This window comes from Caenorhabditis remanei, chromosome V (assembly GCF_010183535.1).
Source record: "Caenorhabditis remanei strain PX506 chromosome V, whole genome shotgun sequence".
NCBI lineage: Eukaryota > Metazoa > Nematoda > Chromadorea > Rhabditida > Rhabditidae > Caenorhabditis > Caenorhabditis remanei.
The window spans coordinates 1,660,795-1,684,851 of NC_071332.1; the positions used below are offsets into that span (position 1 = coordinate 1,660,795).

Consider the following 24,057-nt stretch of genomic DNA (forward strand, 5'->3'; position numbering starts at 1 on the left):
AAGAAGGGGGAGAGGAGGGGGTAAACAATTGCATAAATTTGTTACATTTTGTAAGAAAGTAGCGGTAAAGGTTTCACTTTTGTTATGTTGGGGAGGTCATGCGCTCTAAACTTACTAGATATGAAATTGTCTGTAGAGCGCATTTGCATAATCTTAGTTATAAGATTGACATTTAAATAATTTTCACTCTTAAAGGATAACTTTTTTTGAGAAAACTGAAAGCTAGCGCATTTTCGGAAAACCAAGAAATTTTCGATTTTTGAAAATTTTCAGAAATTTTCATCATCGGCCAAAATTGTCCTATAATCTCAAAATTGTGATTTGTTATACTAAAAACTTAGATCTTCATTTTCGTAATTAACGACTTTTTGTACAAAGCGCTCCTAAAGAGATACGGTACTTTTTGGATAAGTACCATAAGTAAAATAATTGTGCACTTTTAACAAAGAGTTATGAAATCAGGTGTATATCTATAAATGTGAATTTTTGATATAATGTAGATTACATATAGATCTTTATTTTGTTAGTTGAAAACTTTTTGATAGCAATTCTAGGTTTTGAGATAAGCGTCTTTGAAGGCAGGTTGTCTAACCCTGAAGGCTTCTGTTTTTGAACCAACTTTGACAGCATGCCACAGTATCAGGAAATTTCCAAGAAATTAAAATTTTTGGTATGTTATAGAAAAAATCTAGCCCTACATTTTTGTAGTTGACAACTTTTTGATAGCTCTCATTGCTTTTGAGATACACGTCCTCAAAGATTAGCGGCGGAAAAACAGGGAGGGGGCAGAGAGCGCAGACAGTCAGCCGCTCTCGTTTCTCTGCGTCTCTCCCCTCCGCCTGCTCAAAGCGTCCATCTTTGACACTGCGTATCTCAAAAGCGTAAAATGCTATCAAAAAATTTCCAACTACAAAAATTTAGTCCTATTTTTGATCAACAAAACTAGCCTAATTTTGAAATTGTTGGACATCACACTATGTAGTTATTCTCTTTCAAACTTTTGCGATTTTTAAAGAATTTTTTTTTGAACACAATATCCAACATTATGCATCGTAACTTTATTCTTTCAAATTACAAAATTTCCAGAAAAAAAAAGAATAACCGGCTTCTAGTTTTATGACCTATAATAAATCTCGAATCGTTCACATATTACATATTAAATTATTTCCTTATAACAATTTTTCTGCGCCTATTCCTCGAAACTTCCATTCTTCTGATTCATTTTCTGCTTCAAACTCTGCAAAACCCTCTCCTTCGCCTCGAACGTCCCCAATTTCTCATTATCATTATTCTCAAAGATATCCTGCGGAACGAAAGGACAATCGGGCGGTGCGCTGAAAGTGAACGTGACGACTTCGGATTCCTCGGATTGCTCATTTAGTTTTTTGACTCGTCGTCTGATCACTTTCTTCTTTTCTTTTTCCTGTCCTTGTGACTTATCCTGTGTCGCTATTTCAATTTCCTCTTTTTCAATCATCCCCTCCAACATCGTCGGCAAACTTTTTCGTTTTTCCGCATTCCGAACCGCCGACGCCAATACATTCCGTTCCTCCGACACGCTTATATTCTCGGGTGTCGGTGGCTTTTGTAGGGCGAACACGTCATTCAAACTTTGCAACATTGCACCACGACTCGAGCCGATGTCTGAAGTGACACGTGTCGCCAGTGGCATCCTTCCGAGTAGTTGTTCGAGAGATGGTAGTGGGGAGATGGAGTCTTCGAGAGAGAGAAGGAGGGCGGAGCTACAACGATCTTCTTCGGTGAGCGTGCCGTCCACCACTTCCTCGTATTGCTCACCGCTGAGCTCGAAGATCTCGTCGAAGAACTCCTCGGCGTCGAGTTCCGAAGCGGTTTCTTCTTTGACAGCGGTGGTGGTTCTGAAAAAATAATCATAGACATGTTCGTAACTTTTGACATTTTGGGAGTTATCTAACAGTAAATATACCAAATGAAAGCTCGTGAGAATCTCTATAATATGATATAATCAAAGATTGAAAATTAATAAGATGTGAAGGCGTAAAAGTTCTAATCCGCTGTTACCCATTCGCCGGTGGCTGACCGCTCACTCAAAGTTCGGCCTGGGGACGAGGTGTGGGTCGCGTTGCGATTACCGTAGTATTAAAACTTTTTTTAATGTGTAAAGTACGGTAGAGAGAGACCCACACCTCGTCCCCGGGGCGTGTCAGCCACCGGCGGATGGGTAATAGCACGTTTGTCGTTCTGAGCACATATGGGCTCACCAAATTCCGCCTTTTGGGAACTTCATATGTAACGACAAATATACCAAATTAAACGTCTTGAAGTCCTGATCTAATAAATTTATCAAAATGAAAGTCTTTAAAAGTTCTACAACATAAAAGTATCAATCATGTTCATCATAATTTGACTGGAAATTTTGGAGCAGAGAGCCACAGGACCGGAGTATCTGGCTCAAATCGTTCTGACGAATGTGAATTTGTTTAATTTTTGGCATAATTTTATGACAAATATACCAAATTGGCGGTCTCGAAATGCTCACTGGAAGTTGTTTACTCGAAAAAATTTGAGAGTGTCAAGAAGCTTCTACCGGAATAAAAATATTTTCGGCTTGGAACGGAAGGCGGTAGGTCACGAGAGCACGGCTGCGGCAAAAGTGATTCTTTTAAAAGGAATAACTCGTTTACCATCTACAAACTACAAACTACTCATTCTCTCTCAATACAAACACTCACAATCTTCTTATACACGGACTCGTCAAAGCGGTATCCGTTCCACCGGGACTCCTCTCTCGATTCGTGTTCAACATCATCCGATGATGCATCTCCTTCCTTTTTATCTTCCCATGCTTCAACGTTTTCATCACCGCACTTTGACCAGCCAACTCCTCTTTTTTCTTCGCTTCCTGATTGAGCCGCCGGTTCTCTTCCTCTTTCTCGATAGCCAAAATTCGATTCTGACTGTTTGGCTCGATACCGGTGATCTCCAGGCAGATACTCTCCATTGGTGCCGGGTCGGGTGGATGGCAGCGTCTGGAAATTTTGATATGACAAAGGGGAGGAGAGACTCAGAGAAACGAGGGTGTCTGCTTCTCTGCGTCTCTTCCTACAGGCGATTGTCTTTGGAAGCGTGTAGCTCAAAAGCCTGAGGGGCTATCAAAAAGTTGTTAACTACAAAAATGTAGCCCTTCTTTTTCTCTACATTTTTGTTGTTACAAAGTTTTTGATAGCACTTTACGTTTTTGAGATATCGGGGCTCAAAGTTGGAGGCGCCACCGTGCGAGAGGAAGGAGAGGAGAGACGCAGAGAAACGAGGGTGTCTGCTTCTCTGCACCCTCTTCTTCATCAGTTTTCATAGACTTTTGACTCGTACGTTACGAAAGTCATCACAAAGATAATCGGGAAGAGAGAGAGAAACGCAGAGAAAGCAGACATTCTAGCTTCTCTGCGCACTCCGTCTCCTCCTCTCTTTTTGAGGTACTTGTCTTCAAAGGCGCGTATCTCAAAAGCTATGAGAGCTATCAAAAAGTTGTCAACTACAAAAATGAAGAGCAAGGCTTTTTCTATAACATATTAAACATTTAAATCTGTAGAACAATTTCTCATTTTGTTGCGGTTTATAAAAAACAACAAAAAAACTCAAAAAGACTCACTTCGGATCAATCATCGCATTCATATTCAAAATACACGAAACATAGGGTACCAGCTGTTTCGCCGCCGTCAGAATCTGTCTGGCCGTCTCTCTCAAATTCAGAATCTCCTCCACCTTCTCCCTATATATAATCTGTTGCCGTCTCACTCGATCCAGTTGTTCCTGCCAAATCTCCTGCATTTCACTCTGCATTCCATCCAGAGCTGCCGAGTGCATGCCTAGACTCGCCTCGATTTTCTTACAGATTTTCACAAGCTTCTCCACGTCCTCCTTCTCGATTATACATCGCCGAATGGTCAAGTCTCGTTGGGTTTCGAGGACTTGTTGACTGATGGAGGAGAGCTCCACGATCAACTGACGCAGTGGGTCTGAAAAGAGAGACGTTTTTTTATTACATATTGCTATGAAAGTAAATCTTACGTTCAACTTTTCCGAACAACTGTCCAAACGCTCCTGCCAAGTCGATAGTCGCTTGAAACTTTGACAGCATTGGCATTGGACCCTTGTGAGACCCGGAGCCTCTCTTATAAGAATTCGATGAGCTCCCCTCACGGGACACACTGATAGGACACCAGGCAGCACTCATGCCTAGATAAGGTTCCAACGACTTTGCAAGATCCGACCTGACCTCTATACTGTCTGGAGTTGAGGAGACGGGAAGTTTGTCGACTGTCTTGTCGAGAAGAATGGAGATTCGCTTTTGAAGTTGAGGACAAAGTTGGAGGACGTCGAGTTTCGACGCGGAAGTGCACAGGATTTGAGCGGAGAAGAGACAGAGACGGACTGGGCCCTGGAAGTTGGAAAATTTCATGAATTGTACGGTAGAGCGCGTTTTTTACGTCTTGTTCGGACTTTTGAAATTTGAAAATTTGAGATGTTCAGATACAGTCTAGTTGTCTTTATCCAAAAATCCTGTAGCCGAAAGCTCAAACAGGCTCCGCCCACATTTGCAAAAATTTCCGCACAATTTTATCACACAATGTCATTTTTCCGATTTTTGATGCGATTTCGTATTTTTTCGAGGTTTTTCGAAAAATTCAAACTTTTTGGCTCCGCCTCTTTTTGCAGTTTTCAAGACACGGTTTCTCAAAAACTCGAAAATTTTTTGTCGAATTTTGCAGTTTTTCGGGTGTTTTCTCAACAAAAAAGTTTTGCTAGGCTCCTTAAAAAAAATTAAATTAAGACTCCGCCCCCTTTTGCAATTTCTGCGGCACGATTTGAAGAAAACTTTTTTAATTTTCTGAGATTTTTGGCTCCTCCCCTTTTTACAATGCCGAAACGCGTTTTTACAAGAAAATTCTGTCATCGTTATTTTGGGTCGTTTTTTTTTTGAAAAAAGGATATTTTTGAACTTTTTTCTAGAAAAAAACCTGGTTTGGAAGTGTGCTCTATGGAACTTGGCGCCAAAGTTGAAATTTAAAATGTTTCGAAATGGTCAAATTGATGACTAACATTCAGAATTAGAGGAAATTCTGAAAAATCTTTTTAAATTTTCACATTTAAATAAAAAAATTAATGGTTCATTTTTCGTAACCGGGAACCGGACACTGCCTGCTCATTTGGCTTTTCTTGGCCCCACCCAAAAAAGGGGCGGAGCCTATTTCCCTCAAAAAAACTCACCATAACCGCTTCAATCTCCTTGATCTGCCGCTTACACTGCTCATCACTCTGCTCCTGTTGCCTCACCAATTCCTTGGCCAACGTCTCCCTCGTAGTCATTACAGTATCCATTATCTGCTGACACAACTGATACAACGCCGTCTTCGCATCATCGAAATTCGACGCGTTCTCATCTAGAATCCTCTGCCGGACATTCAATTCCTCTTGTCTCTCCGATTGATAGAATCGGAGCTTCGCAGCGGACTGCTCGATCTTCTCGAGACACATTCGATGGCCCTGTTCGATGGAAATGAAACTGTGACGCTCTTCTAGGGGCCGCCCGTTGAAGCATTGGATACAGACTAATTTTCTGACATCCGAACAGTAAAGGATGTACGGCTCGTTGTGCTCTTTGCATAACGCGGAACTGTACACTTTACTCCGCTCGTCTGAACTGATTATTTTGTGAGTGGAGAACATACGGGCCTGATGAGTCACGTTTCGGCACGAAAGGCAGAGTGATTGTTGACATGTTTCGCAATAGAACATGGGGAGGGAAATCTGGAAATTGAGTTGTTTGGGATTTGGTCTGCTTAACTATCGGACATCGGGGTCTCCGTTATGGTCAACTTTGAAAGATTGTATCTCAGCGACAAAAAGTTTTGGTCACTCAATTTTTGAATAACCTTATAGAAAAAGTCTTGGGCTATATTTTTCCAATTGAAAACTTTTTGATAGCTCTTATGGTTTTCGAGATATGCGCCTTGGAAGATTGCGATGGATAAAGCGCGGAGAGAAGAGATGGGGAGAGACGCAGAGAACCGAGGGTGGCTGACTTCTCTGCGTCTCTCCGTCTTCCGTTAATATCGCATCTTTGACGGCTCATATCTCGATAACCTGAATAGCTATCAAAAAATTGTCAACTAGAAAAATGGAGATCGAGATCTGATCTACAAAATGAATATAACATCAATATGCTTGTACAATAATTGAATTCGTGACACGTCTTCAAAGATGAGCAAAAAAATTTATGTTTTAGAAAATTTTGGAAATTTCTGGTTTTCTTCTTTATAAAACACATGGTTTTTTGACGTATTTTATTGTTTTTAACTGATAGGCAACGCAAGAGACGTAGAGAAACCAGACACTCTAGCTTCTCTGCGCCCTCCCTCACTCTAGCTTTGAGTCACTTGTCTTCCAAGGCGCAAATCTCAAAAACTATAGGAGCTATCAAAAAGTTGGAAACTACAAAAATGAATAGCAATCCTTTTTCTATAACATATTAAAAATGTAAGTAATTTGAATAATTTTTTATGTTGTGGCAATCTGTCAAAGTTGGTCCAAAAATCGGGATCCTCGGCGGTTCGACTACCTGTCTTCAAAGACGCATATCTCAAAAACTATAAGAGCTATCAAAAAGTTCTCAACTACAAAAATGAAGAACATGACTTTTTCTATAACATATTAAAAACTCAAGTCTGTAGAACGTTTTCTTATTTTGTTGTGATTTGTCCAAAAACTAACATCTTCTGTGGTATTTTTTTGAAGAGTGTATCTGCAGGGTTATTCTAGAAGTCTTAAAAACCGATTAACTCGAAAACTGTAAAAGTTATAAAAACTTGTCAACTACAATTATGACGGTCTAGTTTCAATCTCTTCAAAAAACTAAAGTTTGAAAAAAAAGGTAATTTTCGACGCCATGACAGTCATTAGGAAAAATTCAAGAGTCAGGTCTTTTAATTTTTTGTAATAAACTAATTTTTTCTGTTTTCTGATATCTGATATCTAACAATAGCCAATGGCCTAGCCTCCGTCAACTCGGCCATCCCACTGACCAACCGATTACAGTGACAAACTACAATGACCAAAATTCCTATATACTTATAGATTTGGTATAAAAAGGTGAGTCGTGGCCTAGGATCCGTCAACTCGGCCATCCCACCAACCAGCCGATTACAGTGACAAACTACACTGACCAAATTACTACAGTGACCAAAATTCTTATATTCTTGTTAGTTCGGTATAAAAAGAGGAGCCATCGTGGGATCTGAACCACGAAAATGACGTCACGCGGCACAGTGCTACCGTAATATCTTGGGAAAATGTACATATTTTTTGAAATTCCTTGAGAGGAAGGGTTTCATCATTTTCGAAAATTGAAAAAATCCAGACTAACCTCTTCACAATTCGCACATTCCTCCATCTCCTCTTTCGACGCGTCCAACAAGAACGCGGCGAGTCTATCCGGTTGTGGTGTGTGGCTCCTTGACGTAGATGGCCCCGGGGAGCACGTCTTGCAACTCGGCGACCCATTCGAGCACTTTCTACACGTGGTGTGCTGGCAGCTAAGGAGGATGGGCTCTTCGAATTCCTGAATTATCTTGTTCTCAGGTATTTTTGGGCAGGGATTGGGCAACGAAACTTTCGATTGGGCCATGTGGCCCGTGAATAGGGCACAGAGCCCGCAAAAAGGGCCACATGGCCCAGTGGGCACAGGTTGGGCGCAGGTTGGGCCACAGGTTGAGAGATAGGAAATACTTGGTGGATGTGGGCACAGATTGGGCGCTTGGTGAGGATGAATGGGCGCAGCATGGGCACGGAGTGGGCACAAGTTGAGAAATCGCGCTCTACTGCACACTCTGATTTTCCGCCACAATTTTTCTTATTTATTTCGTTTCTTTTTCAATTTTATCGTCTTTTTATTTTATGCTACTAATTCAAGCAGAAGATAATAGAGAATCTCGATCAAACACCATGCCGATTCTGAGGGCCGCATGGCCCAATTTGTGGGCAACAAAATTTTCTTCGGTTTCAGTAGTTGTAAGAAGCGTGTAGATGATTCATTTGCTTTTTTTTAAATTTCAAAACAAAAAAACTCACATTTTTGCAAATCGTACATCGTAAAGGGTTCTCCTCCATAATCGAGAGCAAATGATGGCAAAAACAAAAAAGATAAAACGATGGAGGAAAAGAAATTACACTCGAAAGAGAAAGATTGAGAAAATTGAGAAAAGAAGAGTAATAAGAGGGTGGGAGAGAATCAGAGAGCCCGCCGGGAGAAGAAGAGAGAGAGAAAGTTCAGAGAGACGCAGACGACGAAATCGATTGGAGGAGCAAAAGGGGGGGGGTCTTGACGGGAAGTGCTAAACCCGAACGGGAAGAAAATAAAACTTGTCATCATTTGTTGGAGAATGGTTTGTCATGTTTGCTTTATCACTGGTTTGTGGTTTTGTAGGTTGTGACTAGCATGACAGGGAGGCCGTGAGACTGTCTGTGTGTTCACTAATATTTATAATTGTCAAGGCGCGACCCATGATTTTGACTTTTTTGCAACAAAAAAATTCAAAAAATTTCCAAAATTCGAGTCTTAAGGCCCGTGTCTTGACAAGTATGCTATTATTTATTTTTGATTTAGGATTGATGAAATGTCGATATTGAAATATCGAACTATGGCCGGGCCGGGCCGACTCAAAAATTTTCCTCGGCCCGGCCCGGCTACTTCAATGAAAATTTCGAAAAAAAAATGCCGGGCCGGCAAAAAATTTCTGTCAGCCCGGCCGGACCAACCCGGGATTTCCCAACCCTGCCTATCGGTGGTACGGTTTCTCTATTGAAATAGTTTGCTTACGTGAACTCTACATATACAGTACCGGCCAAAATTATATCATATTTTGCCTTTTTCAGTTACAAACGCCCAACTTTAAGAGTGTGTCATGGTGATACTTTTTGTCCCATCAAATAAATTTTTAATGGATCGTAGAGATCAAGAGTAGAGCTTCATTTTTGTAGTTGACCACTTTTTTGTGCGGACATCCCCTAGAGAGTTATGGTCATTTTAAGACAGCAGCTCAAAAAATCGCAATGGGACGATTTGAGGGAGAAATTACTTTTTCGATATGTAACTTGCTAGTGAGTGCCCGTACAAAAAAGTTGTCAACTACAAAAATGAAGTTCTATTCTTGTTCTGTTCGATCCCATAAAAATGTATTTTGAAGGACAGTTAGTTTTACTATGACACCCTCTCAAAGTTGGGCATTTTCAACTGAAAAAGGCAAAATTTGATAGATTTTTTGCCGGTACTGTATGATATGAAAGGTGAAGACGTGAACATTCGAAATATGTATTTAAAGTTTTTCTAGGATTGACATGAACAGAGATACGTGGCTTTGATCTTGAGGCACATCAGTATAAAAACTTTAAAGCAACACTTCCGGGTTCTTCAGACTAGACTACAAATCCCAAAACACCCTAGACATTTCATGACGAGAAAAAGTTTCAAAGTGCAACAAATTTTTATTTCAATTTTTTAAAAGGATTACTGGTCACTGGACAATGGTCTTTGTTCCATTCGAGCTGTAGACACTTCTCACGGTTTCGGTGACTTGAGTTTTGCATCGAGGGAGCAGTTCTGAAATATGTATACTGGCTGTGTGTGCAAATGCGCTCCAAATAGCACGCCACACTTCTTACAATCGCGCTCTAGCGAAACCCGATGAAAAGTGTGTGCGAAATTAGGAGAGACACAGAGAAAACGAGAAGGGGATGTCAGTGGAGCGCAGTTGTAAGAACTGTGCCGTAAGCCGCGCCTCTTTTTGCAACACTGCGGCGCAAAAACTTTAAAATCTGATTTTAAAAAAAATTTCAAATTTCAAAATTTTCAGCGATTTCGTGTGTTTTGTTGGGGATTTTTTTTGTTTAAAAAAATTTCAAATTTCGAGGTTTTCGAAAAAATTCAGTTTATGCTCCGCCCCCTTTTTGCAATTTCTGCGGCACGATTTGATGAAAACGTCGCTTTTTCCGATTTTCTTAGTGATTCCGACGTTTTTCGAGGTATTTCGAAACAACTTGCAATTTTAGACTCCGCCCCTTTTTGCAATTTCTGCGGCGCGGTTTCACTGGGTCATTTTTTGGAAAAAATCAGCATTTTTGACAGTTTTCAACGAAAAACGCGAGATTTTCGGATTTTTCGACTCAAAATTTCAAAATTTCGGAATTATTTTTCGAAACAACTTGCAAATCTATGCTCCGCCCTTTTTGCAATTTCTGCGGCACGGTGTCTTTTTTTTGTTGTATTTTTGACTGTATTTTTCAGCGATAAGAAGTGATTTCCCCGTGATGTTAGTCTCCGCCCCTTTTTGCAATTCTGGTTTATCAATAGAGCATATTTGCATACTCACTTATCACAACCATCCGAAAATCTTTAATACACCAAATAGCGATGAGCGGTTCGATGCACGGATACAACGCCATACTACCACTTGGATAATTCACAAATGATCCCAGACCAATATTGAAAAATGGGAGAGCAATGAACAAGCCAACCGGGATATACATGGTAACCACAGGGACGATGGTCTGGAAATTTTTTTTTTTTGTATTACAGTACCGGACAAAAAGGTTATCAACTTTGACATTTTTCAGTGGAAAATGACCAATTTTTACAGTGTATTTCGGTGTCACCTGATGGTCCGATAAACTCAATTTTATATGTGTTGGACAGAGCAAAAATAGGAGATCATTTTTGTAGTTGACCATTTTTTTGTAGGGGCACAACCATCAAAGTTACAGGATGTCAAAGTCATATTAGCGAAATTTTGGAGTTTTTCACTTTGACCACCTGTAACTTTTCTGGTAGTATCCCTACAAAAAAATGGTCAACTACAAAAATAATTTTCTATTTTTGCTCTGTTCAACCCATATAAACTTGAATTTATTGGACAATCAGGTGACCCATTGAAAACAGTCAAAGTTGATAACTTTTTGAACGGTACTGAAGGTATTCGTTAGTGAGTGAGACCGTTAGTTTGATGACAGACACACAGACTGACCCTTCGTGTTCAAATCATAAGGCACAAACTACAAATATTCAGAAAAAAAGTACCAGTACCAGTGATCAACTATACAGTACCGCTTAAAAGGTTATCAACTTTGACCTTTTTCAGTGGAAAATTGAGTATTTCCAAGTGTATTTCGGTGTCTCCTGACTGTCGGACAAACTCAATTTTATATGTGTTGGACAGAGCAAAAATAGGAGATCATTTTTGTAGTTGACCATTTTTTTGTAGGGACACTACCATGAAAGTTACAGATTGTCAAAGACATTTCTCCCTGGACGCGAAATTTTTGAGTTTTTCACTTTGACCACCTGTAACTTTCAAAATAGTGTTCCTACAAAAAAATGGTCAACTACAAAAATGATGTGCTATTTTTGCTCTGTCCAACCCATATAAACTTGAGTTTATCGGACAATCAGGTGATACCGAAATATACGGTCTCCCTTCTCCCTGCGAGAACGCCGTCTCCGTCTGCCGTCCTATATTGATTTTTAATTATTCTTACCTGTGCTATAATACCATCATCATCTATTGTGCTATAAATATCGACGGATTATTGGATACATTGTGAAAATATGCCAGGTGATTTTCATGAATCGGATCCCGAAGGGGAATTGTTATCGCCAACGGCTAAAAAACCCCGTGGAGGACAAAAAAGAAAGTTCGGCGCAGGAACCGCGAAGACCAGCCAAACAATACCCGCTAGGCTCAAATCTCTGGAATCTACGGTCATATCGCTGAAACTGCTTATCGAAGAGCAACGGAAGACTATCACAGAGCAAGGACAGATAATCGCGGAGATTCGAGGAATGTCAAAGATCACTGGAATTGATAATGAGGATTTCCTCCGCGAATTTCCTCCGCTCATGAGTTCACTCACACGAAAAACCAGCCCAAAGCAATGTGCACTGTATAATGAGGTTGCCAAGAGAAATCCAAAAGTCGTGGAGGTATCGAACCGTCTGAATCTAGTCACTGATATTATTGCATTCAACAAGAAAAGCTGCACCGCTGTCATAGAGAATTTGCCGGATAGCAAGGAAGAAAATCAACAGGATCAGGATAAGTCTCTTATTTCTAAATTTTCTTCAGATTGTTCTCTCCCTATTCCCACAGAAATTTTTCGTGTTAAATGCAAAAACGAGTCCAGTATCTCAAGACCCACTAAGGTCCGTTTTGGTAGCCAAGTGGAAAGAGACGATTTCTTGAAAGGTTTTTACGGAAGCTGGGTCAACTACGCAGGTCGAAAAATGGGGCCCCGTCCTGTTAAAGCGCGGCGCGATATGACTAGGGAAGAACTCAATGTTTTATACGCCATTCGGAAGGAGGTCTACGATGCCAACACAAAGGCTGGTCAAATCAAGTTTGTCGTTCACGATTTAAAAATCGTGGAACTCAAAACCCCGCGCCCTCTTCCTCCAGCCAAGCCTTTGCCTCCGGCCTCTTCAACCGCTGCTCCTGCAGCTCCGGCTTCCCTTGCCTAGGAACGCGGCCGCCACTCATCACCATCTTCCTCTGAAACCCAATCACTTGAACCCTCATATCACTCTACCTCATCGCAATCTTCCAATCTCCCCGCTCCCTACTGTCAGGCGGCCCCTATCTCACATGTACTTTTCTCATCACCGCCTAATTCTCAGTCTCCCTGCCCGCTATCTGTCATTCATTCCTCATCGCATTCATCCTACCATCCTCCTCCCAAGGCCCATACCCCAACCTCTTCCAAATCATCCAGACTCTCTTGTGTTCTCTCAAACATCCGATCAATCGCCACCATTGAAAGAATAACATTCCTTCAAAACCTTCTGGAAAAAAAGGGTATTCACCTAGCTTTCCTTACGGAGACCTTCCTATCGTCCGCCGTCCCCGAATCCATTTGCAATTCTAGCAACTTCTCGTGTCTTCGGTCTGATCGCTCTTCTTCTCATCCAAAAATCAGAGGAGGCGGATGCGCACTGTTCTACCGTAAGTTCATAAACTTAGTTAAAATAGATCTTGACGATAACGTTTATTCCACCCATTTCTGCGACATTCTCGTTGTGGACCACACTGAATCCAACGTCCGTTACATTCTTATCTATCGCCCACCAGACACCTCAAGTTCTCAGACACTGAACCTATTCAACCAACTTGACACTCTAATGGTTTGTCCCCAAAAGTCGTATGTATTACTAGGAGACTTCAATCTCCCGGGAATCCAATGGGCGCACCATTCTCGTGTTGATAATACTGGTCTATCAGATTTGACTGAATCTCACAATATGATTCAGCTAGTGAAATCCGCAACTAGAATCTCCCAACATGGCGCAGAAAACATGCTAGATCTTATTTTCTCCAGCAATCCTAAAGCCTGCTTCGACGTTGAAGTAAGTGAGCCCTTGATGATGTCAGACCACAACTCCGTTCTCTTCTCAACCGACCTCGCAAAAGAAGCAAGTTCGCGTCACAAAGTCAAGAAACTGCTGAACTACCGTAAATGCGACTTTGATTCACTGAATTCATATTTAGCTGGTTTCAATTGGGCAAAACAGTTTTCTTTCTTTGCAACTCTCGATACAAAGCTTTCTCACTTCTTAAAAATCTTTAATGAAAGCATCGATATGTTTACCCCTCTAATGAAAATAAATTCTAGGTCCGCGGTAGTAAGTCGGAAGTATACCTATAAACTCCTGAAGCGTCGGAACAAATCCTTTGATCCTATCAAGCTCAAATCCAAAGTCAAATCTTGTCTGAAAAACATACGAAAAAGGATAAGGAAATCTGAAAACGAGATAATTGGAACGGCAAATTCTAGAAGGCTCTTTGGCTTCGTTAAAAGAAGGCTCACATCTTCTTCCTCCATTACAAAGCTCCTTATTAACGGTAGTCTGGTCACTGAACCTTCTGAAATTGCCGACCAATTTATCAAAACGTTTGCAGATAGTTTCACAATTCCGTCCCCACCGCATCCTGCCCTCCCTCATCCAAAACCCAAAAACATTTTCGTGGATCTTTCTCCCCTTAGTGTGTTCCTAGCCATTTCTAAGTTACAGCCCAAAATCGGATACTCAACAGATAGGATCAACTTTTATATTATCAAGAAATGTGCAAACTCTATCTCCGTCCCACTTTCGCTACTCTTTACAGAATCACTGTCTGCCAGGAAGTTTCCCGACTGCTGGAAAACTGCAACGGTTATTCCGTTGCACAAAAAAGGTAGTAAACTGGATCCATCTAATTTTAGACCAATTTCCTTAACTCATCCACTAGCCAGACTGTTTGAGCGAATTGTTCTGAAACCAATTAAATCAGAACTCGCTGCTCAGTTATCCAAGAAACAGTACGGATTCTTAAGCAACAGATCATGCCCACTAGCCCTCATCGATGCTGTTTCTCAATACCATCTGACCCTCTCGAAACCTAAAGCATGTATGGATGTCATTCTAATCGATTTCCGCAAGGCCTTTGATTCGGTTCCACATGATCTGCTGTTATTGAAACTGATGAACTTTGGACTCGACTCGGCTCTATGTGATTGGTTCAAATCTTTTCTGTCCAATCGCAAATCCAAAATCAAAATAGATGACTACATATCAGAAAACAGTTTTCATAACATTTCGGGTGTTCTCCAGGGTACAGTAACGGGTCCATTCCTGTTCTTGGTGTATATCAATGACTTGATTCAGTCCCTTCCAACAGATGTTTACTCTATTGCCTTTGCTGATGATCTCAAGATCTACAGCGAAAACCCCTCCAGTCTCCAGAAAACTCTTAACGTTATCTCTGATTGGTGCGAAAAGTGGAAACTACAACTAGCTGAAAATAAAACAGTAGTCCTGCATCTTGGTGCAAGCAACCCACACATAGATTATTTTATAGGAAACGCTAAGCTAGCGTCTACCAATATTGCCAGAGATCTTGGTCTTCTTGTCGATTGTGATCTGAGATTTGAAACCCACATAGCAAAAATAGTCAACAACGCAAAATTCAATTGTAGAAGAATCTTGAATAGCTTCCGATCAAACAATCCAAAGTTCTACTTCAAGCTGTTCAATTCCTTCATTCGTCCAACACTCGAATACGCTTGCGAATTGTTTCACCCTTCAACCTCTCACATTACAAATCAATTAGAATCTCCCCTTCGCTTCTTCTCTCGAAAAGTCTTCCATAGATGTAATTTATCCTTCCAACCAATTTCATCCAATGCTCACCTTTCCCCTTATGAGCGACGCTTAGCAATCTCCTCCCAAATGTCCATGTACTATAGACGCATCATTTTAATTCTTAAAACCTATTTTAAAATTGTAACCCACCAGTGTCATTTCCCCAATCTTGCCTTATATGTAAAACCCGCGCTATCCCCCCGGTTCCCATATAGAATAGTACTTTGCGGTAAGAAAAACGATTCATTCCTCCATAAACATTTTTCGACCTGGGATAAAATCGTACCCTTCTTCCCTAAAACCGTAACCGAACAAACTTTTGCGTCTCGACTCCGCCAACTGCCTTTACAGACCATTTTTCCTAAAATTTGAGCACTGGACTCTTTGCGGGTCCTATAGCTCATCTTACATATTTATTCACCTTTCTTGTTGTATGTTCTTATATTTTTTGCCCGGTTCTTTCTTTTTCTCTCCCACAACAAAAATATGAATAAATTATTATTATTAAATACACTGTCAAAGTTGGTTTTCCACTGAAAACTGTCAAAGTTGATAACTTTTTTAGCGGTACAGTAGTTGAGTGACGACAACTACCAGTGGTACAGTAATTCTTCTATAAAATGTGTTATCTACGTGAAATATATATATAATCTGAAAGGTGAAGACGTGAGGGTTCCGGTTCTGTATTTAAACTTTTTCTAGGACTAAAATGAATCGAGATACAGGGCTATGAATTTAAGGTGCTATCTTAGAAGGGTAACCCCGACTAAAAACGGTGTATCTTGGTTCATTTTGCTTTTTGTTTTATAAAATTTACATTCCCAAAAAGCTGAAGACGTGAGGATTCTGAATCTATATTTAAAAAATTTCTAGGACAAAAAATGACTGAGATACAGAGATTTGCAATTGAGGTAACTTTTCGAAGTTTTCAGGGGGGGGGGGCTCTAGGTACAAAACTACCGTAATAGTTTCTTTACCTGTAACTTTCAAGATATTGTCCCTACAAAAAAATGGTCAACTACAAAAATGATCTCCTATTTTTGCTCTATCCAACCCATATGAACTTGAGTTTATCGGACAATCAGATGACACCGAAATTCACTGTCAAAGTTGGTCATTTTCCACTGAAAACAGCCAAAATTGATACCGGTACTGTAGCTCGGCACAGTTCTTACAAGTGCGCTCCACCGAAACGCCCCTTGTCTCTTTTTCTCTGCGTCTCTCTCAATTTCGCTTCATCGGTTTCGGTAGAGCGCGGTTACCTGCACAGTCAGCATAATAAAAAGTTGTCTGTTCAATTCCAACGTCCTTCTACTCATATGATCTTTTTCGGCTTTCATGTGGAAGAAGATTTTGAGAGCGAAGAAAAATATGAGGCTGGATAGTGTCACCTGAAAAAAGATTATTATTGGTGTTAAGAAACTCCGCCCCTTTTCTGCAAGATTGCGGCGTAAAAAGCTTGAAATTGGATTTTTTTTTGAAATTTCAATTAGGCTCCGCCCCTTTTTGCAATTTCTGCGGCACGATTTTACGAAAAATGTTTAAAAAACGGGTTTTTCCAAATTTCTAGCAATTTTGTACGTTTTCGGTGATTCATTGTAAAAATGTTGAATTTAAGTTAGGCTCCGCCCCTTTTTGCAATTTCTGCGGCGCGCTTTCTCTCAAAAAATTCGAAAATGTTTTTGCCATTTTTTTCCGATTTTTTGTTGCGATTTTGTATTTTTCGAGGTTTTTCGAAAAAAAATCAGATTTCATTTACGCTCCGCCCCCTTTTGCAATTTCCGCGGCGCCGCTTCACGAAAAATTCGAAAAATTTCAGCAGTTTTCGGCCGTTTTTTCGATTAAAAATTGAATTCTGTTAGGCTCCGCCCCCTTTTGCAATTTCTGCCGCGCGGTTTCACTGGGTCATTTTTTGAAAAAAATCAGCGTTTTTGACAGTTTTTAACGAAAAACGCGAGATTTTCGGATTTTTCGACTAAGAATTTCGAAATTTCGAAACATCGCGGTTTTTCTCGAAACAACTTGCAAATTTATGCTCCGCCCCTTTTTTTTTTTGCAATTTCTGCGGCACGGTTTCTCTAAAACTTTGAAAATGTTTTGCCATTTTTCCGGTTTTTAGTCGCGATTTCGTATTTCTTCGTGGTTTTTCGAAAAAAAAATCAGATTTCATTTAGGCTCCGCCCCTTTTCGCAAATTCCACGATACGGTTTCACGAAAAATTCGAAAATTTTCAGCAGTTTTCGGCCGTTTTTTCGATTAAAAATTGAATTCTGTTAGGCTCCGCCCCGTTTTGCAATTTCTGCGGCGCGGTTTCACTGGGTCGTTTTTTCTGGAAAAATGATAATTTTCGACATTTTTTCAGTGAAAAATACGCGAGATTTTCGGATTTTTCGACTAAGAATTTCGAAATTTCGAATTTTGAGGTTTTTCGAAAAAATTCAGTTTAGGCTCCGCCCCCTTTTGCAATTTCTGCGGCACGATTTGATGAAAACGTCGCTTTTTCCGATTTTCTTAGTGATTCCGACGTTTTTCGAAGTATTTCGAAACAACTTGCAATTTTAGGCCACGCCCCCTTTTCGCAATTTCTGCGGCGCGGTTTCACTGGGTCATTTTTTGGAAACAATCAGCATTTTTGACAGTTTTTAACGAAAAACGCGAGATTTTTGGATTTTTCGACTAAGAATTTCGAAATTTCGAATTTCGAGGTTTTTCGAAAAAATTCAGTTTAGGCTCCGCCCCCTTTTGCAGTTTCTGCGGCACGATTTGATGAAAACGTCGAATTTTCCGATTTTTCAGCGATTTCGCCGTTTTTCGAAGTATTTCGAAACAACTTGCAATTTTAGACTCCGCCCCTTTTTGCAATTTCTGCGGCGCGGTTTCACTGGGTCATTTTTTGGAAAAAATCGGCATTTTTGACATTTTTAAACTAAAAAACGCAGAGATTTTCAGATTTTTCGACTCAAAATTTCAAAATTTCAGATTTTTTCTCTTCTCATTTACAATAATCAGCGTGCAAATCATCGCCGACGTCACATCTGAAAATCGCCAAATTCTTTCTCCATTCTCCCCGATTTGCCAGTATAACGGAGCTATAAACGAGGCGGTCATCGAGTCCGCACCGCCCAAATCATCTCTGAAATTTGTCTGTTCGGTAGAGCGCACTTTCTCATCACACAAACTTCAAATAAATGCGTTTTTCGATCGTCGCCGACATTCCCCATCGAACCAATTGAAACCATAAAATATAGATGAAAATGCATGGGAGAAATATCAAAAATATGCGATTTCCATCTAGAAATTTCAGAAGATTCGATCTACACAATGCCACGTATCGATAGAAAAACTGTGCGGCTAGAACGGAAATCAGGAATCCGAAAGTTCCGCAGTGAAGGCACGCTATAAACGATCCGAGTGATTCTGGAAATGCGGTACCATCCAGGTAGACCACGAACATTGGTCCCTTCATATGGAGCACCTAGAAATTCTGAAAATAGTCTGAAATATAAAAGTTAACAAAAAAATTACAGGTTGTGTTACAATCTCAACGCCCGAATAGAGCATTGAGCAGAATGTGAAGACTAGCATCACGTGGCGGTAGGCTCCGAAGAGCTTTCCGGCTCTTTTTAGGATCAGGAGCACTAGAATCGCATTGAATAATTGGGCGCCGGTGAATCCGATATAGTGGAATAGGTGGAGGATTAGCATTGGGGGATTTTGGAAAATTGGAAAAATCTCTAAAAAAGTGAAAAAATTGGAAAATTTTTTCGTTCAAAAAAAGGAAAAAACGGGAGGAAACAATAACGGCGGGGAGAAAAAAAAACATTACACTATACATATTACCCATTGGCGGATGTAGCTATAAATCCAACAAAAACACTCATCTAGTAAAGAAAAATGAGGGGAAAAAAGCAAGAGGATTTGGGGGAAAGAAGAGAAAAACCGAAAAATTAAATTTATATAAATTAGAAAAAAAATAAATAAGAGGGAAGGGGGGGATCAATTTAGTCGATGAGCTTCTTCGACTTGAAATAATTACGGAGGAAGAGGACCTGCCAGAGCGCGAGACCAAGAAGGCAGAGCATCGAGAAGACCGACAGGTAGAGGACACGGCTGTTTGTCGATTCTGAAAACGTAAAAAATGGGGCGAAATCGAGAAGGTGAATGAGGGCGTGATTAGGCAGAGTATACGATTTTTCCCCCAGAGGAAAACAACTCAGACTATAGTCTATAGACTTCAATTAGAGCATTATAAATGTGATCATTTGGTTTTAGTGAGTATTCTAGAGGTCCCTGGGGAGTTTTTGGTTGATGATTCAGCGTCAGAAACTCGAATTCCAGCAGTTTATGATGTGAAAACGGCAGTAGTTTCGGCGGAATTTGATGTTTTCAAGCTAAGATTTACAAGTTTAATTTAGGCTCCGCCCCTTTTGGCAATTTCTGGGGCACGATTCGATGAAAACGCCAATTTTTTCCCATTTTCTCAGCGATTTCGCTGTTTTTGAGGTTTTTCAAAATAACTTGCAAATTTAGGCACCGCCCAGTTTTTTCAAGACTGCGGCGCGGTTTTATAAAAAAACAACTCTGTCATCGAAGTTTCTGTATTTTTGACATTTTTTCAACGAAAAAACGCGAGATTCGATTTTAGTGTGTATTCTAGAGGTCCCTGGGGGGTTTTTGGTTGGTGATTCACCGTCAGAAACTCTAATTCCAGCAGTTTATGATATGAATACGGAAGTATAAGAGAAACTACTTGTGATTGGCGAAGCGGTGATTAGATTTATAATTATAGTGAAGATTTCTGAGTCATAACTTGACGAAAATTGTTCTCCGAATCAGTTGCTTGACATTTTTGAGATAAAAACAGAAATTTTGACGAGTTTTAGTCAAAAAGAAGAACTCAGCTCGTTTCAGCGGGTTTTGCGTTGAAAGGGGGCAATTTTCAGTCCAAATGACCAGTTTTTATGAAAATTCGATGATTTTGGAAGAAAAATTGACAAAAAATTGATGATTTTCAGCGCAAAAGCGATGATTTTCAGTAAAAAAACTTTAATTTTCGACCGAAAATTGAGTTTTTTTTCATCCTAAACCCACGATTTTCACATCGAAACAAAATAACTGTGAAATCAGTCGCTAAAACTGCAAAAAAAACAGTTCCAAACAGTAATTTATGGAAAATTTGACGAATTCTGGCTTTTTCTGATAAAAATGGAGCTGAGAATATGACAAAACGCAGTAAGCCACCAGAGAGCTGTTCTGGAAGACAATGAGATCTCATTTCGCTCCAAAACGGTTCAAAACTGCATTTTGAATCATTGTTACGATGAAAGTATCCAAAAATCAAGCTAATACGCGTTTTTAGTGCTGAAAATTCGGTTTCCACTTCAAAATCGACTCCGAAAAGTCTTTTTGGCGGATTTGCAAAATTAGAGCAAGAAGTATCGATTTCAACAGGTTTTTTAAGCCGAAAATCCAAGTTTGAGACGGAAAAATTGATAAAATTGTCGTTTTCCAGATGAAAACGCTGAAAATGCTGAAAATGAGCATTACATCAAACCCTTACCATTGGTATTTCTCATTTCCTCCTCTCTCTGCCGCATAAAAGCGAAATCCTTAGTGATCGAGTCGGCCAAATCCTCCAATCTTCTCAACTCAACCTCCAATGGCTTCAGTTTCTCCGCCTTGGCGATGTCATCGTAGTTCTTCGCCTCAACTCCGTGCTTCAGAATCAGAGAGACCTCGCGTTTCTCGCCGGGATGGCCGGCCGGTGGATGATTCTCAACGCAAATCTCGAAGATGTCGTACTCGTCGGCGGTGAACGCGAATTTTCCCTTCAAATCGGCGAAATTCTCACGCTTGTAGAGAGTGTGGCCACGGGTGTCGGTGACCTGGAAAAAAAAGGTAAAAATTCGATTTTTTTACCAAAAAATCGAATTTTAAAGGGAAAACTAACATGAATACTTCCAGTATATTGAATTCCGGCGCTGAACTCGTACTCTCCGGTGACAACGACGTTCTGAAATAATTTTTTTGGTGAAAAAACCAATTTTTCGCGAAAATTTTCGATTTTCAACGATTTTTTCCAAAAATTTTTAAAAATTTCCACAATTACCTTATGAATTTCCTCTTTCAAACACTTTTTCTCTTTTGGCGGCACGTAGAACCTCAACGAGTTCACGAGAACCACCGCGGATAGCAAGATGACGAGCGATCTCATACCGTTTCGGATGATTACCTGCGGAAAATCAATTGATTAAATTATAAAGAATTTTTTTTCAGCAAAAATTTAACTTTTCCGATCAAAATTAGTATTGAAAAATCGATGAAACCAATAAAAATCGCGATAAAAATCGGCCATCAAAACCAACGCGGCGTATGCAGTTTTGCGTAAAATCGTGCGCATCCGCAAACACCGCGTTGTCGACCGTACTCCTTTTGAGCGGAAACTCCGATTCAGAAGACGTGGAAATGGAGATTCAGATGAAAATTGGAAAAAACTTTAATAGAAAAAATCAGCAAAAAATTTGACACATTTTAAGTGGTTATTCATGTAATTTTTGTTGGAAAATTCAAAAATGGAGGAAAAAAAAAGAAAATTGCATAAATACTCGATATTTGTTAATTTTTCTATTTTTAAAATGCAGTGTTCTTCACAAAATTGTCATAACCAGCGGTTTTTCAGTATATAAGTGAGTAGATAGCGAAAAACCGAAATTTTAGAGATGGTGCATCGGTCCACTTTTATCGTTTTTTTTTCTTTTTTCGGGCTTCAGAACTTTTTTCACAAAAACTTATTGTGATTTTTAGAATCAGCGTATTCGAAAGTGTCTATAAACAAATTTTCAGCCAATTTCAGAGTGTTGTTGCAAATGCGCTCTACCGGACTTTTCTGAGATAGAGCACATCTCTAGGGCATGGGCGGTCGGGTTGCACTGAGTACTTTTCAGAGGAATGGTGGCCTAGAAAAAAGTTCGGCCATAATACCATGTTACAGTGTTCGCCTACACTAACAACTACTATCGATTTATTCATATAAGTCGTATTCTTATTGCAAATGCGCTCTAATGAGATTTATCAATAAAGTGTATATGCTTAGAAGCTTCCAGAAGAGATTCTGTGAGAGGGCCACTTTTGTTACGAGATGGTATAGGAAGACATCCAAAATAAACTTGCTGCTGAAAAAAAATCAAATCACTTCTGAGAAAACAAAGTCCAATTAATTACGGGAAAAGCCTTGAGCGCTAGCTAGACGATTTGAACAGGATGACTCTTAAACTTAAATGCTGATCTTATCTGTGTGATTAGCATCACCGATGTAAACATTCAAAGAGAAACAACACGTCAGAATAAAAATGCTAGAATAACAAGAATGCTGATCTTATCTGTGTAATAAAGAAAAGAGAAACAACACTTCATTGAATTCAAATAGTAGCGTTAACAAGAAGAAAACCGAATTGATCAAGTGGAGCATACCCAAGATTTTTGGAAGTCACTTCATATAGATCTCCAAGTTCCTTAGCAATCATGTCTGGATCGTTCATATAAACGAAGTGTCCCGATGTCTTTTGCTTAAACTCCCGCAACGGGGCTAATCCCCTGATTCCTCCACAAACTCGTCTGTTTTCTTTGAATGTCCATCCCGATTGGGCCATAGCTGTATACGGAGCAGCAACGGTACGAGCGAAAAATTCAGTTTGGTCTGAAATAATGTTAAGTCATAGCAAAAAGCAATTCTGTAAATTGTAGGACTTACTTTTGTGAGCGTTCATTGCAGTGTAAATTGGCATCAGCTCTCCGCAAACCGCGGAAAGTCTCGTGAATTCGGCAGCAGTTCCTTTTCCGAGAACATAAACTCCAAATTTTTGATTAATTGGGAATTCGGCTGTTTTCTTTAAATAAGCATCAACTGCGGCAGGGGAGGCCACGTGTACTAAGGTGCGGTTTTTAATAAAAATCATGGAATGGTAAGTAGGAAAGAAGGAATGAGTCTAAAATTTTTAAGGATCTTTCTCAACGTTAGTAAATTCCTGTTACATAGTTAGCTTTTCCAATCGGCTTCACAAAATCTGGTGCAGCGTTATAGAGAACTGTTCTATTTGAGTCTCCAGAAAGTGCATACCCAACTAGACGTTTTGGTACATATCTGGAGAGGTCGTCAGGATAGTTATTCCAAATTGTATAATCGTGTGGTCTTAACGGAGTCCAGTATACGTACTCTGAAATTGGTTTCTATGATCAGTATAAAATAACTTCGGTAGCAGTTGGACTAACGCTTCAAATAATCGGAGTACATCTCAATTATTGGAACAAGATCGTCGGAACTACAGTATCCTGGGTATGGAGCAACGAATCCGATCGGCTTGGCGGTGGTGGCCCCAAGACTAGCTTTCAATGCAGAGTCGAGGAGGCGAGTGGTGACTTTTCCTGTGATTTTTATTACTGACTAGATATAACTCCTGTAAATTACCATTGACAGTAGTGGTATGCGCATAAATTCTTCTTAGCTTTGGGCACACGTCGGTCGCACACGAAACAGTGTCAGCAGCATAATCATCCTCATAAAGATACCCGATTGATAGAAATTCATACGGGAAGTAGTCCTTTTGAATTTGATCGTAACTATCCTTGACGTAGTAGGTGTAGGAATCATGTATAAGACCAAACTTGGTTTTGGAAAAAGTCTCAATCTTGATCCGATCGACATATCGGCCGGAGTCCTCTTGGGCAACACAAATGGTCAGAAGGGTAAGTAAAAATAGAAAAAAGCTATTCATTTCTGATGGAGAATGAAGGATTCTGTGTCCTTTTATGAGGTTGGAGGGTGGGTTGATTCTTTGATTTGGTTGTTGGCTTTATAT

The 24,057-nt window shown here is 40.0% G+C and overlaps 6 protein-coding genes across 6 annotated transcripts; 1 reads left to right on the plus strand and 5 right to left on the minus strand.

The window, feature by feature from the left end:
* Positions 1–1,189: 1,189 nt before the first annotated feature.
* Positions 1,190–7,663, minus strand: GCK72_016710 (uncharacterized protein; the record flags this gene model as incomplete). Its single annotated transcript, XM_053731645.1, has 6 exons — positions 1,190–1,877; positions 2,712–3,008; positions 3,629–3,995; positions 4,048–4,417; positions 5,248–5,787; positions 7,403–7,663. 6 exons carry the CDS (start codon positions 7,661–7,663, stop codon positions 1,190–1,192), a joined length of 2,523 nt encoding a protein of 840 aa, XP_053580558.1.
* A 1,885-nt stretch (positions 7,664–9,548) lies between these two features.
* On the minus strand, positions 9,549–12,837 carry GCK72_016711 (uncharacterized protein; the record flags this gene model as incomplete). The annotated part of the gene is made up of 3 exons (XM_053731646.1): positions 9,549–9,634; positions 10,404–10,581; positions 12,772–12,837. The coding sequence occupies 3 exons, from the start codon at positions 12,835–12,837 to the stop codon at positions 9,549–9,551; spliced, it is 330 nt and encodes a 109-aa protein (XP_053580559.1).
* GCK72_016712 (uncharacterized protein) lies at positions 11,636–12,544 on the plus strand (the record flags this gene model as incomplete). Its single annotated transcript, XM_053731647.1, has 1 exon — positions 11,636–12,544. One exon carries the CDS (start codon positions 11,636–11,638, stop codon positions 12,542–12,544), a length of 909 nt encoding a protein of 302 aa, XP_053580560.1.
* A 5,534-nt stretch (positions 12,838–18,371) lies between the features above and the next one.
* On the minus strand, positions 18,372–18,907 carry GCK72_016713 (uncharacterized protein; the record flags this gene model as incomplete). The annotated part of the gene is made up of 2 exons (XM_003101648.2): positions 18,372–18,677; positions 18,728–18,907. The coding sequence occupies 2 exons, from the start codon at positions 18,905–18,907 to the stop codon at positions 18,372–18,374; spliced, it is 486 nt and encodes a 161-aa protein (XP_003101696.2).
* A 296-nt stretch (positions 18,908–19,203) lies between these two features.
* Positions 19,204–21,416, minus strand: GCK72_016714 (uncharacterized protein; the record flags this gene model as incomplete). The annotated part of the gene is made up of 4 exons (XM_003101623.2): positions 19,204–19,325; positions 20,763–21,087; positions 21,153–21,215; positions 21,312–21,416. The coding sequence occupies 4 exons, from the start codon at positions 21,414–21,416 to the stop codon at positions 19,204–19,206; spliced, it is 615 nt and encodes a 204-aa protein (XP_003101671.1).
* A 1,204-nt stretch (positions 21,417–22,620) lies between these two features.
* GCK72_016715 (uncharacterized protein) lies at positions 22,621–23,973 on the minus strand (the record flags this gene model as incomplete). The annotated part of the gene is made up of 5 exons (XM_003101678.2): positions 22,621–22,898; positions 22,953–23,187; positions 23,234–23,415; positions 23,471–23,623; positions 23,667–23,973. 5 exons carry the CDS (start codon positions 23,971–23,973, stop codon positions 22,621–22,623), a joined length of 1,155 nt encoding a protein of 384 aa, XP_003101726.2.
* Between the last annotated feature and the right edge of the window lie 84 nt (positions 23,974–24,057).